This window comes from Cucurbita pepo, chromosome LG16 (assembly GCF_002806865.2).
Source record: "Cucurbita pepo subsp. pepo cultivar mu-cu-16 chromosome LG16, ASM280686v2, whole genome shotgun sequence".
Lineage (NCBI taxonomy): Eukaryota > Viridiplantae > Streptophyta > Magnoliopsida > Cucurbitales > Cucurbitaceae > Cucurbita > Cucurbita pepo.
In genome coordinates, this window is record NC_036653.1 from 4,966,475 (window position 1) to 4,979,929 (window position 13,455).

The 13,455-nt window shown below is 39.1% G+C and overlaps 3 protein-coding genes across 4 annotated transcripts; 1 reads left to right on the plus strand and 2 right to left on the minus strand.

The window, feature by feature from the left end:
- The first annotated feature begins 1,218 nt into the window (after positions 1-1,218).
- LOC111777507 (thaumatin-like protein 1) lies at positions 1,219-2,868 on the plus strand. The gene is made up of 2 exons (XM_023657149.1): positions 1,219-2,076; positions 2,389-2,868. Exons 1-2 carry the CDS (start codon positions 1,346-1,348, stop codon positions 2,723-2,725), a joined length of 1,068 nt encoding a protein of 355 aa, XP_023512917.1. The 5' UTR covers positions 1,219-1,345; the 3' UTR covers positions 2,726-2,868.
- A 1,081-nt stretch (positions 2,869-3,949) lies between these two features.
- On the minus strand, positions 3,950-8,588 carry LOC111777502 (anti-sigma-I factor RsgI6). Its single transcript, XM_023657144.1, has 8 exons — positions 8,451-8,588; positions 8,309-8,343; positions 8,053-8,206; positions 7,783-7,955; positions 7,599-7,700; positions 6,244-6,390; positions 5,527-6,165; positions 3,950-4,355 (listed from the first exon to the last, which is right to left on the minus strand). Exons 1-8 carry the CDS (start codon positions 8,533-8,535, stop codon positions 4,020-4,022), a joined length of 1,671 nt encoding a protein of 556 aa, XP_023512912.1. The 5' UTR covers positions 8,536-8,588; the 3' UTR covers positions 3,950-4,019.
- Positions 8,589-10,659: 2,071 nt separating this feature from the next.
- Positions 10,660-12,818, minus strand: LOC111777503 (protein NUCLEAR FUSION DEFECTIVE 4-like). 2 transcript variants are annotated; one of them, XM_023657146.1, is made up of 3 exons: positions 12,303-12,498; positions 11,368-12,165; positions 10,660-11,296 (listed from the first exon to the last, which is right to left on the minus strand). In XM_023657146.1, the coding sequence occupies exons 1-3, from the start codon at positions 12,356-12,358 to the stop codon at positions 10,816-10,818; spliced, it is 1,335 nt and encodes a 444-aa protein (XP_023512914.1). In that variant the 5' UTR covers positions 12,359-12,498; the 3' UTR covers positions 10,660-10,815. The 2 variants fall into 2 exon arrangements, with proteins under 2 accessions (XP_023512914.1, XP_023512913.1); XM_023657145.1 differs by having other exon boundaries at positions 10,661-11,296; positions 11,368-12,197; positions 12,303-12,818.
- Between the last annotated feature and the right edge of the window lie 637 nt (positions 12,819-13,455).

Here is a 13,455-nt window from a genome sequence, read left to right on the forward strand (position 1 = left end):
CAACACCCTTGATTATTGGGACCCTGCTTTCATTTTGTCTCCACGTTGGACTCTTCCCCACCATAGCAGCATCAGCACCTTCTGGTTTTCGGTGGGTTTGGATGTGACACGTAAAAGGACTTTTGTGGGCCCATCTCTTTTCTGGCAGTACACGTGGCTGACTATGATTGCATCTTCTTAAACTCTACTATACACCTCACTTGCACCCGATAACTCTTCTCTTGCATGCGAACAATTATGGAAATTTAATCACTTTCGCTCAAATTCTTTATTTTTTTTTATTTCCACACATGGAGATTTTTATTACATCACATAAAAATCCAATAATTATAATTTTTAATGATTTTTTTTTCACTTATAATATTAAAAAAAATATAACTATAAAATCTAAATTAAGATTAAATTCAAATTCTAGAGATAAAATTTGTATTTTTAATTTTAATAATTTTAAAAAAATCTTATTTTGGCATGATTAATCTTAATTAATATTTTATTAGTAAATATTGTAGACTAATTATTTATAATATAAAAAGGGAAATAATTAAAATATTTTAAATTGAAATTAGTGGAGAAATAGTGTTTATTTAGGCCCACCATAATAAATGATAATTCCATTCCCATTAGGAAAAGTATAATTTCAAATATTTTAATTTTACTTGACAAATAAAAACCTTTTAATCATGCTTAATCTTATTTTTAATATTCTATAACTAAATTCTTTTAAGGAATATAGTGTTATATTGCTAATATTATGATTATTTTTTTTAATACTATAATTAATTTGTCAAAAAAAATTATATTTAAAAAAATGTACAAAAATTGAATATAAAAACAATTGTTTTGAAAATTTTATTTTTAATTAAATAAATTGTTAAATTTTATTGAAATTAAATTATTAANAGAGGAAGATTGAATTTGGAAATAGTAAAGCCAAACAAAATCTGGAATAGAATTAAACCGCTGAACAAAATTAAACTATTTAGAGAATTAAACGATTTAGACATGGGAGCAGAGAACTCCTTGTAAGAAACTGCTTAAAAGAATTATAGAATTAAACTACGAAGAATCGGATTAAAAGAATTAGATTTAAATTTCTTAAAATAATTAGATATGGAGGTAGAATTGAACTGGTCAAAAGAAAAGTAAGGTAAAAAAAAAAAAAAAAAAAAAAAAAGAAAGAGAAAAAGGCTTAACACAGCGCCTCCGCCATTGTTATTACCCTTCTTCTTCTTCTTCCTTCTTTTTTTCATTCTCCTTTCTCTCTCTTCTTTCTCTCTCCTCTCTCTCTGGTTGTTGCAGACATTTCTGACAGAATCTCTACCGCCATAACCTCCGCTCCGTTAGCATGGCTTTCTCGTTCCGCCGTTTAACCGCTTTCATTTTCGCATCTCTCCATTTACTCGCCATTTGCAGAGCCGCCACATTCACCTTCGTTAACCGGTGCGATTTCACCGTTTGGCCGGGCATTCTCGCCAATGCCGGCAATCCTACCCTCGGCACCACCGGTTTTGAACTCCCCAAGGACACTTCCCGCTCCTTTCTCGCTCCTACTGGTTGGTCCGGTCGTTTCTGGGGCCGAACTACCTGTAACTTCGACGGATCCGGTTCTGGATCCTGCGTAACCGGCGACTGCGGTTCCGGTCAAGTCGAGTGCAATGGCGCTGGAGCTGCCCCGCCGGCTACTCTCGCTGAGTTCACTCTCGGTACTGGCGGGCAGGACTTTTACGATGTTAGTCTCGTTGATGGATATAATCTCCCCATGATCGTTGAAGGAACCGGCGGGTCCGGTCAGTGTGCTTCGACGGGTTGCTCCACGGATCTGAACCGTCAATGTCCGCCGGAGCTGAGAGTTGGGGAAGGAGACGCGTGTAAGAGCGCGTGTGAGGCGTTTGGGACTGCGGAGTATTGTTGTAGCGGCGCGTACGGTTCACCGAACTCTTGTAAGCCGTCGGTGTACTCGGAAATGTTCAAATCTGCTTGTCCGAGGTCGTATAGCTACGCCTACGACGATGCTACGAGCACATTCACTTGTACCGGCGCCGATTACACCATTACATTTTGCCCTTCATCTCCAAGGTATAATCCATTTTCTGTTCATGTTTTAACCATTTTTTTACAGTTCAGTATGAAATATTTTAGGTCAGATGGTTATTGATCGAAATGATTGAAGGAATTTGGTTTAGGCATATGGGGTTGTGATTATAATAAGCTTAGTTAGCTGAAAATGCCAGTGCTATACTGCCAAAGATTCTCTTTAAGTGATGAATATAGAATAATTGTCCAGTGGTTGTGGAGCATTTGCTGCTGTCAACAAAGAACATGATGAACTAATATTATATTATACTGAAAGATTAACATGTGGGTCAATCATTCTATGACTTGGTGCAGCCAAAAATCATCAAGTTTTCCTACTCCAACAACACCTGATGCATCTCAAGAGTATGGATCTGAATCCGGGTTTGAGTCGGGGTCGGGGTCGGAGTATGGGATGGGGTATTCGGGATCCTCTGGAACGGATATGTTAGGGAGAGGTGCGAGTTCAGGATCGGAGTTGGGGTCGGGGTCAGGGTCGGCGTCGGCGTCGGGATCTGGGGAAGCTATGCTAGCAGATGGGTCATGGTTGGCTGGTTTGGCTATGGGAGACGCAGCTAAAACTGTGTCTCCTCCATCCATTATACTGTTTGTTGTAACGTTTATTGTTATCTTGTCTTCTGTATTCTTGTAGCCCTCTCCAATTTCCCCCCTATGTTTGGCTTTAGCTTTTGAAGTAAGGAACATTGAGAAGGAAAGGATCTCGTCCCCCCCAGCTTGTAAAATGCCATCTTCTTGAATGATTCATTTTCTATTTAGTTTGGAAGTGTTTTAGTTCTGTTATGTTCTTAAAGCCATGTGAATTCTCATATGGAGATAGGAACGAAACATTCCTTATAAAGGTGTGGAAACTTCTCTCTAATAGACGCGTTTTTAAAACCTTGATGGTAAGCCGTTAAAGGGAAAGCCCAAAGAGGACAATATTTGTTAGTGGTGAGTTTGAGCTGTTACAAATGGTATCAGAGCCAGTCATCGAACGGTGTGTCAGTGAGTCTGCTAGTTCCCTAGGGGGTGGATTGTGAGATTCCTCATAGGTTGGAGAGGAGAACGAATCATTCCTCGTGAGGGTGTGGAAATCTCTCCATAGCATACACATTTTAAAATTTTGAGGGGAAACTCTTAATGGAAAAGTCCAAAGAAGACAATATCTGTTACCGCTGAGTTTGAGCTGTTACAAATAGTATCAAAGCCAGTCATTGGGTGGTGTGTCAGCGAGGACGTTGGCTCCCAAGGGGGTAGATTGTGATATCTTACATCAGTTGGAGAGGAGAAAAAAACATTTCTTACATGAGTGTGGAAACCTCTTCTTAGCATACGTGTTTTAAAATCTCGAGGGGAAACCCTTAAAGGACAAGTCCAAATAGAACCATATTTGCTACCAGTGGCTTTGGTCTGTTACAAATGGTTTAAGAGCCAGTCACTGGACGGTGTGCCAGCGAGGACGCTGGTCCCCAAGAGAGTGCATTGTGAGATTCCACATCGGTTGGAGAGGAGAACAAAGCATTCCTTGTAAGGGTGTGGAAACCTCTCCCTAACAGACACGTTTCAAATTCTTGAAATGAAGCCCTTCAAAGGAAAAACCCAAATAGGACAATATCTGTTATCAGTGAATTTAGACCGTTACGAGCTATCGCGACCAGTTTGTTCCGTTCCATTATTGTATAAATGAACACATTGCTTGTGATGTGAACAAGTTGACAAGAAGGGCTGGTTTTTTTTGTATCAGAGAAGGATCGCTTGGCCTGTAATGCAAGTCACAGGTCACACAGCCTTGGCTTTTTGTCTGTCAGTTCATAAAAAAATGAAAAAAGATGCAACTTTTCAAAGCCCCTTTACTTATATTATCATTTTGGTATAGTGGAATATGAAGATTTGTTTAAGTTCCAGTGGAGATTACACAGATCACTCAAGTTGATGATCGAATCTTACTACAACTGAATGCTGAAGTGTTTGGTTTCATCACCAACTGAGACAGGGAAAGTTGAAGTAACAGTTCTATTTTCATACTTAACACTAACTTCATATTCACCCAAAAAGCCATAGAAGCTGAAGGAGCCATGGTCGTCGGTCTTAGCTTCGATATCTTCGGTTCGCCATTCTTTTAGGAGCTTGTCGACGACGTTGCCGGCTGGGAGGTTTTGAAAGTTGCTGTCTGTCAAGCACATTTGGTAGCAGCCGTTTGGATGCAGCGCCGTCCATAGCACAATGCCACCCACGGCTGGGTGTGTGAAGCCTTCTCTTAACACAGCCTCCAAATAAGAAGCCTACAAAGAGAGAATTTCATGTCAGATGAAAAGAAAGAGGCACATTTCACAGTTTCGATGATAAACACTCTTCCATTATGTATCTCGAGGGTCCTTGAAAGTTCATGATTCTCGAGGACATGCTAATCGTGTATTAAGCACCCAAAATTTCGGTATAGCTTATGTCTTGTAAGAGCCCAAGTCCATCGCTAGCATATATTGTTCTCTTTAACCTTTCCCTTCTTGGCTTTCTCTCAAGATTTTAAAACACGTCTTAGGGAGAGATTTCTACACCTTTGAATGTTTCATTCCCTCTTCCACCAATGTAGGATCTCACAATTCACCCCTCTTGGGGGCCAGTGTGCTCATTAGCACACCACCTAGTGACTGGCTCTAATACCATTTGTAGCAACCCAAACCCACCGCTAGCAGATCTTGTCTTATTTGAGCTTTCCCTTTTATACTTCCCCTTAAGGTTTTAGTACACGCCTGTTAGTTAGAGGCTTCCACACCCGTAAAAGTTGGAGTTATCAAAACGATTTGAAGCATAAATGTAACGACCCAGATCGACCGCTAGCAGATATTATCCTCTTTGGGCTTTCCCTTTCGGGCTTCCCCTTAAGGCTTTAAAACGTGTCTACTAGGGGAAGGTTTTCACACCCTTATATAAGTGGTGGTTTGTTCTCCTCCCCAACCAATATGGGACATCACAATAAAACAAAATGATTGAAAGTCGAGATTCAAACCAACGATTAACCTTGGTATATAACAAGGTTTAAAGGTTGATATTCAAAATCAAGCGTAAATATAAGATTCCACATTGGTTGGAGAGGAGGAACGAAACATTCCTTATAAGGGTGTGGAAACTTCTCCTTAGCAGACAAGTTTTAAAACCGTGAGGCTGACAGCAATACATAGCGAGCCAAAATAGACAATATCTGCTAACAGTGGGTTTGAGTTGTTACAAATGGTATCAGAGCCAGTCACTAGACGGTGCAAGGCACTGGCAGAGTAGGGCTAGACTCTCTCCATAGTAGACGCATTTTAAAACAAAGCCCCAGAAGGGAAAGCCTAAAGAGGACAATATCGGCTAGTGGTGTGTTCGAGCTCTAAAACTAAAATTATGCCATCCCTATGAAAATTTACACTAATATATAGAATGAACTTTGGTGCAACAGAAGTGTTAAATTACCTGTGTTTCTTGATCCAAAGCTTTGCTGATATCAACCTCAGTGAGCCAAACAGGAAGGTTAAGAGTGGCCAATTTGTCCAAGATGGCTCTAATTAGAGGTGGGTTAGGGACAGTGAAGTGACCCTCCAAACCAATCCCATCCATTGAAACCCCATTTCTTTTGAGTTCCTTAAGCCTATCAATATAAGAATCAGCAGTAGATTTCACATCACTGCAAGTCTCCACCACATTGAACTCATTCATAAACAGTGTAGCCAATGGATCAATCTCATGTGCTGTCTTGTAGAAATGCAATGTTGCATTACCACCAAGACCCTTCTCATAGAAATCAAAATGCAGCATTTCATTGCTCACATCCCAGTGTATGAACTCATCTCTGTATCTACTCAACAACCCCTTTATCCGCAAATCGACCGCCGATTGTAGGGCCGCTCCGGTGAGGTTTCGAACCCACGGCGGCGTGTACTTTGGATCCTCCCAGAAGATGTTGTGGCCTCTAGCAGTTATCTGGTTGGCTCGGATGAATTCTAACATTGTATCAGCTGTTGTGTAGTTTAGAGCCCCTGGTTCTGGCTCTGTTGCATACCATTTTAGTTCGTTTTCGAAAACGGCTGCGTTGAATCTCTTCACGAACCAATCCTGGCAGTAAAAATGAGATGTTGAGTTGTGAAATAGATTAAAAACTGGAATTTTGACTGCTTTTTTGAGATGATTTACCTGATAAGGTAAGTTTCCTATGATGGTTTTTGCAATGGCAGAGCCAAATGGGAAGTCTTTGGAGATTTGTTTTACATGAATTACTGCTCCTTCTAACCTCCCTCCTTGTTTATCAGAGACATGAACTGTCACAGCTCGTTTCCTCACCTGTTCATATCGATTAGTCAAATATCAAACCAAAAAGCTAACGTAACCGATATTGTTCACTTTGGCCCATTACGTATTGCCATTAGCCTCACGGTTTTAAAACGTGTGTGCTAGGGAGGTTTCCACACCCGTATAAGGAATACTTTCTTCCCCTCTCCAACTAATGTGGGATCTCACAATCCACCTCCTTGGGGGCCTAATGTTTTCGCTGTCACAATGCCCGGTGTTTGGCTCTAATACTATTTGTAGCAGCCCAAGCCTACCGCTAACAAATATTATCCACTTTTGTCCGTTACATATAGCCGTCAGTTTCACGGTTTTAAAACGTGTCTGCTAGGAAGAGGTTTCCACACTCTTATAAGGAATGCTTCGTCCCCCTCTTCAATCGATGTAGGATCTCATAATCCACCTTCTTGGGGGTTAGCATCTTTGCTGGCACACCGCTCGGTGTCTGGCTTTGATATCATTTGTAACAGCCCAAGCTCACCGCTAACAGATATTGTCCAATTTAACTCGTTACGTATCGCCGTCATCCTTATGGTTTTAAAAACGCGTCTGCTAGGGAGAGATTTTCACACCCGTATAAGGAAAGCTAGTTTGACTCGATATGTATCACTGTCAACCTCATGGTTTTAAAAACGCGTCTACTAGGGAGAAGTTTTCACACCCGTATAAGGAAAGCTTCATTCCCCTCTCCAATCGATGTAGGATTTCACAATCCATCTCCTTGGGGACCTAGCGTCCTTGCTAGCACACCGCCCAGTGTCTAACTTTGATACCATTTGTAACAACCCAAGCCCACTACTAATAGATATTATCTGCCTTGGCTCGTTACGTATCGCCGTCAACTCACGGTTTTAAAACGCTTATGCTAGGGAAAGGTTTCTACACCCTTATATGGAATACTTCGTTCCCCTCTCCAACCGATATGGGATCTCACAATCCACCTTCCTTGGGAGCGCAACATCCATGTTGGCACATCGTTCAGTGTCTGACTTTGATACCATTTGTAACAGTCCAAGTCTACCGCTAACAAATATTGTTCACTCTGGTATGTTACGTATCGCCGTCAGCCTCACGATTTTAAAACGTGAATGCTAGGGAGAAGTTTCCACACCCGTACAAGGAATGCTTCCTTCCTCTCTCCAACCAACGTGCAATCTCACACAATGTCATTTTGGATTGATCTAACTCATTTTCAAACTTACAGTATTGATCTTGAGTTCTTGATTAACCCTCCACTCTTCTTCAGTAAACGGCTGTAAAGAAGCGCTATCAATGGCTATATTAGCATCTCCATCATCAAAAACCTGTAAAAAGAACAAAGAATTCAATGAACACCCAATTGAACTAAATCGAATACCTTCATTCACAATCATTTTCTGTTCATACCTGAAAGAACAGAATAGAGAAATTCGAAGGCGAGTTCAGAAAGAATCCACCTTTGAGAAAAGACCAACAGCCACGCTTAGCCAAAACAGTGCCTATGCAATTGTGAGTATCATTCTCAGTCCTGAGGCTTGCCCTCACAACACTTGAAACCGCTCCTCCTACCTTCACCCAACCTATCATCCAAGTGGCTCTGAGTTAGCTGGATTCTGATCTTCCAGCTCAAACGAAGAACACGAAGAACACGAAGAACACGAAGAACAGGAAGCTTACTTGAAAAGGAATAAAAGGTATGGTCCGTGAGATTACGCAAGAGGAATGCAGGGGAATAGGCAGCAGCTGAAGAGCTCCCAGTGTTTTGGAGAATGGAGGGTCGATTTCTAAGGATTCCTCCATTGTAAAGTGGCTTCTCTGGACGTAATTTACACTATCAAAGAACCCCATTTGAAAAAGATAGCTCCTTTTCAGCTTCCCATTTCAGGAACAGAGCAAAAAAGTTCGAAACTGATAGAACAGAGCATAATATTACCTCAGTGTAAGCTGTGTAATCGTATAAAGGCCCATCTGCAACAAACAAAACAACCCCACAAAAAGATAAGAAGAAAAACACAAGATTTTCCCAAGAAAACAACAGAAAATCAAAGAGATTTGAGATTTGAGAGAGAAGGGACCGTATGAATCAACAAGAACAGCAAGAACAAGGTGAAGCAAGAAGATGAAACCCAGAAAAGCAGAGAAGGAATGGAGTTTTCTCATGGTGTAAGGTAAAAAAAGGGAACTTTGAAGGGTTTTTTTAAAGAGAGGGAAAGAAGAAATCACAAGAGGAACAGTGAAAATCTGTTCACAAGCTCTCTCGACACCATTTCATGTGACTCTTCCCATATAAAGACAGAATTTTTTTGCCTTGTTGTTTTGTCATCAAACATCTAATTTAATTGTTCTTGGAAATTATAAAAATGTTTTGTCTCACTCTTACTATGTTTGAAGTGATTTAGGGTTTGTTTCGATTGTGTTTCCGTTTAAACACGGTTTTTTGTCGATTTAGAGCTAAAACGTTCTATATTTTTCGAAAGTGTTTTTAAGCACAACTTTTTGATTTAATAACCTTAAATTTGTATTTAATGACAATTTGTTGCTTGCAATGGACGGGAGTGGTTGTCAATAGCGATCATGGAGAGGTGAAAGTTGTCTGAGAGTATTTGAGGAAGGAATTCTGGATTAAACACTAAAAAACGAGCAAAAAGAAACGATACCAAACAAGCTAGCTCTTCGATTGCAAATTTGTAAATTAACCTGATGTGATGAGAAGTCCATACAAAAGCTCGACAAACACAACTGTTGGGCATAGTAGCCCTAGGGTTTTAGTGTAATAGTCCAAGTCCACCACTAGCGGATATTATTCTCTTTGGCCTTTCCCTTTCGGACTTCCCTTTTTTAAAACGCGTCTGTTAAGGAGAGGATTCCATACCCTTATGAAAAATGTTTCATTCCCTTCTCCAATCGATGTGGGATCTTATAATCCACTCTTGTTTGGGTATCCAGCGAATGTCCTCGTTGACACTCGTTCCTCTCTCCAATTGATGTGAGATCTTACCTTTATGATTTAGTCGTAAATAATTAACATGATCGAGAAAATCAAAGAGGTAGGGAGACAAGGGAATAATAATACCTCAATTGCCCATTCCTTTCCAACTTCCAAAGTGGGGTTGAGTGGCCTTCTTGAGTGTGGCTCACATGATCAAGCTGAATGAACCATTATTCCAAGCAAACAATTCATCCACTTCCTAAATGCCCTTCCCACTCACTCATTCATATGGACCATAACTTGAGTGTAATATTTTAAGTATAATATATCTCTCGATGAGATTTTATATTGGTTGGAGAGGAGAACGAATCATTCCTTATAAGCGTGTGGAAATCTCTTCTTAACAAACACATTTTAAAATCATGAAGCTGATGACAGTACGTAGCATGCTAAATGGGACAATATCTATTAGTCGTCGACTTGGGCTTGGGCGGTTACACTCTCCTTGCTAGTTGTTTTATCTTTTGTTTCTGCTTCAAAGGTACTCAAACACAAGCTTCTAATTCTTGACTTTGTGCGCTAAATGTCTCGAGACAGGTTTGTTTCTAAGCTTTTCGAGTGACTTTTCACCTAAATTTAATATTCTTCTCGTTTGTTTGCGGTTAGTAATATTTGTAAGGTCAAATTAATTAAAATATCTTTAAATTTTAAAAAATTTCAAAAATATTAGTTTTGGTCGGAAATAATTAATATTTTGTTTCAAAAATATTCTTAAACTTCTTAACAAAAAATATATTCTTAAAACTTTACAAAATTCCTTAATATCTTTAAACTTTTGAAAGAACTTTAAAAATATTCTTAAAATTTTTTAAAAAATTTAAAAATAAATTTATTATTAGTGTTGGATGATGCAAGTCCGGCAAATTTAGGGAATAATAATGGATTTATAAACAAAGAATATTCTCTTCATTGGTATGAGGCCGAGAAGTCCAAAGCAAAACCATGAGAGTTTATGCACAAAGTGGACAATATCATACGATGGTGGAGAGTTGTATTCCTTTCAAAAATAACATTAATATTCTTAATTTTTTAATAAAATTATAAAGTTATTATATATTAATAATAAAAGTATTTTTAAAATTTTTTAAAATAAATTTAACAGTATTATTAAAAATTGAATTATTCATTTTTATAATCATAATTAAAAAGTAAATAAAATAAAATAAAAACTTTGTAAAGATAAATTTTAACTTGAAACTTATAATTATCATTATTATTTTTTAAATTTTCTTATTATGATAGCCAATACACAAATTCATTTTTTAAAAATAAGATTCTTATTTAATAAAATCCATAATTAATAATAATACAACTCTAATTACTCACTACACGACATTAATAAATACCTAATTCCACTAATTTTTAAAATATTAATATATATATATATATATATAAATTGGGAGATATCATTGGGTAAAAAATCCCATCAATCCACCAATTCTAAGTCATCTTCAACTCAACGAGCTATTATTGCTGCTTCCCTTCTTTGATCTCTTGTTCCCTTTCAGCTTAGAATAAAGCCCCTTGGTCCTATACGCCAACCAAATGTCCAAAACCAACCCAATCCCACAGGCCAACGCCATAACAACAAACACAATTCTATAGCAATGCCCGCCGATGCACGTGTTCCCCCCGCCCTCCGTCGGGGTCGCCTCCATGTCGTAGAGGAATCCCGCGAGAAGCCCAGAGAAGAGGAACGACCCGATCGGGAGGTTCAGGATCAAAATGTTGTAGATTAGACCATAGTATTTGAGCCCGAAGAGCTCCGAGGCTGTGGGGACGGTGATTGAGAGACGAACACCGTAACAGATCCCGACTACGACTGAGCCGATGTAGAGAGACCCCGGCATTGCCATCGCCATCAAAATGTAGCCAATTGTCATTAGAATTTGAGATGCTGCATTCCATAAGGGTCTTGGTGTGCCCAATTTCCTGAAATTGTGTGATTATTAATATTGATTCATGTTTAAATTCATTGATGTTAACTTTTGGGGGAAACTTACTTGAGGAAATGCTCGGAGAGGGTACCGGAGAGGATCCGGCCGAAAAAGCCCCAAATGCTTATGAGAGAGACGAACATGGAGACATCGGCGTAGCCCAGAGCTAATCCGATCTGACCCATATTGTTCATCACCGCCAATCCGGTCCCAACTCCACATAGGAACGATATGAACAATACCCAGAAATCAATGGTTTTCACCGCCTGAATAATCGTGTGTTCTTCTCCGATCACTGGCTGTCTCTGCTCCTCCTCTGTTATTTCCTCCTTTACCGGAGCGGCAACGGTGGCTTCTTCCTTCAACAGGGGCTCCTCTGTTTGAATCTCCAAGTCCGATTGGGCTGAATTTAAGTGGCAGTTCTTGAAAAACGAGTAAATCGGAATGATCAAAGGGGATCCGAGGAGAATTAGTAACCCGACGGAGAACAATTGGGAGACGACCGTGCCGATGTTTTTTATGAAATCGAAGCACAAGAGATAGACGGCGACGATGACGGCTAGAGCGTTGAACACGGCGAAGAAGTTGGATTCCTCCTGGGTGTCGGCGGCGGCTTTGGCGGCGGTTGTCGGAGGTGGGATTTCGCGGAGGAAGAACATGGCGAAGAGACAGACAGCGAAGGGGACAACAGAGAGCATGACGAGGAAGGAAGAAGGGTCGTCGGAAAACAGAGCAGTACAGAGATCGGTGAAAATCGCGGTACTGAGACCAACGTAGCCTTTAAGTATGCCGGAAACAGGGCCGCGATTCTTCCGGAAGTTTCTGATACAGGTCACCAACACCGCCGTGTTCATCCATGTCGTGCTGTTTCCGCCCATACACAAGAAGATACACATCTGAGGCAAAAAAAAAAAAAAAAAAAAAAAAAACACCATTTTTAACAATCAAAGAACATCTCAAGATTTGATATCTTGACCCAGAAGGTAAAGTTGAAGAATGACCTGCCAATAAGGAAGAGGAGAAATCCTCTGGCTAACGACGAGCCACTGAGCGCCATAGCCAAGAAGGCCTTCCAGAGATCCAATGAGCAAGATGACCCACGTGGGGAAACGATCACAGGCGATTCCGGCGAGTAAGCCAAAGGCTTTACCGACGTCTTTCGCGACGGAGAGATTATTGAGCTGAAGTTGAGTCAGATTCATCAGAGACTTAAGGACGTCGGAGTAGTTGGAGAAGGTGTAATTGTTGCCGGAAATGGCCTGAACCCACACGGCGGAGACAAATCCCAGCCATTTCAGCACCGTCGTCGAAGGCGGCAGCTTCAAAGACCCCATTAACAAATTTCTTGAAGAAAAGATGAGATTTTTCAGAGAACGGTTTGAACGGCGGAGGAGAGGGATCTTAATCTTATCGGGGGGTGATTTGAAAATTTAAACCAACGTGACGGACCGATTTTATAAAACGGGTTTCCATATGATGAAATTACTATTATGCCCTTGTGTGTGGGCCCAAACATTTTTCATCTCTCTATTATACCCTTTCATATTTATTAATTGAAAATAAATGGTATTATGTATATTATAAAATTAAAAATAAATAAATTATTCCTTAAAAGAAAAGAAAAAGGGAAAAAGAAATTTGATTTTGACGTCTATTAATTTTTAAAAAAATTATTAAAATAAATTTGACTTTTTTTAATAAATTCTTTCTTTTTCTCTTTTTCTCTTTTTAATTTTCAAGCATTTAAGACGGCGTTGTCTTCAGTGTGTGTAACATCTCATAATCCAACTCAGCATATGGTCCCCGATCTAATAAATAATCCTAATTATATTTTACCTAAAATAACCAATAATTCATATTATTTCTAAAATTTCAATAAAAACTTATAATATTATTTTTAATTTTTTATAAATATTTCAAAACTATCATTTACACGTTGGTGTTAAGTGGACTTTTGCATCCAGAGCACATATTCGAATATTTTTTTTAATTTTGAAATATTTTATTTTTATATTTAAAATAAATATAAAAAATGTGTCGATTTAAATATAATTTAATAGATAAAATTTATTGAATTGATGTGATATATTTGAAAAGAAAGAAAGTGAATTTGATAGTGATTAATAAAGTAATTTCCCTTTATTTCTATTAATT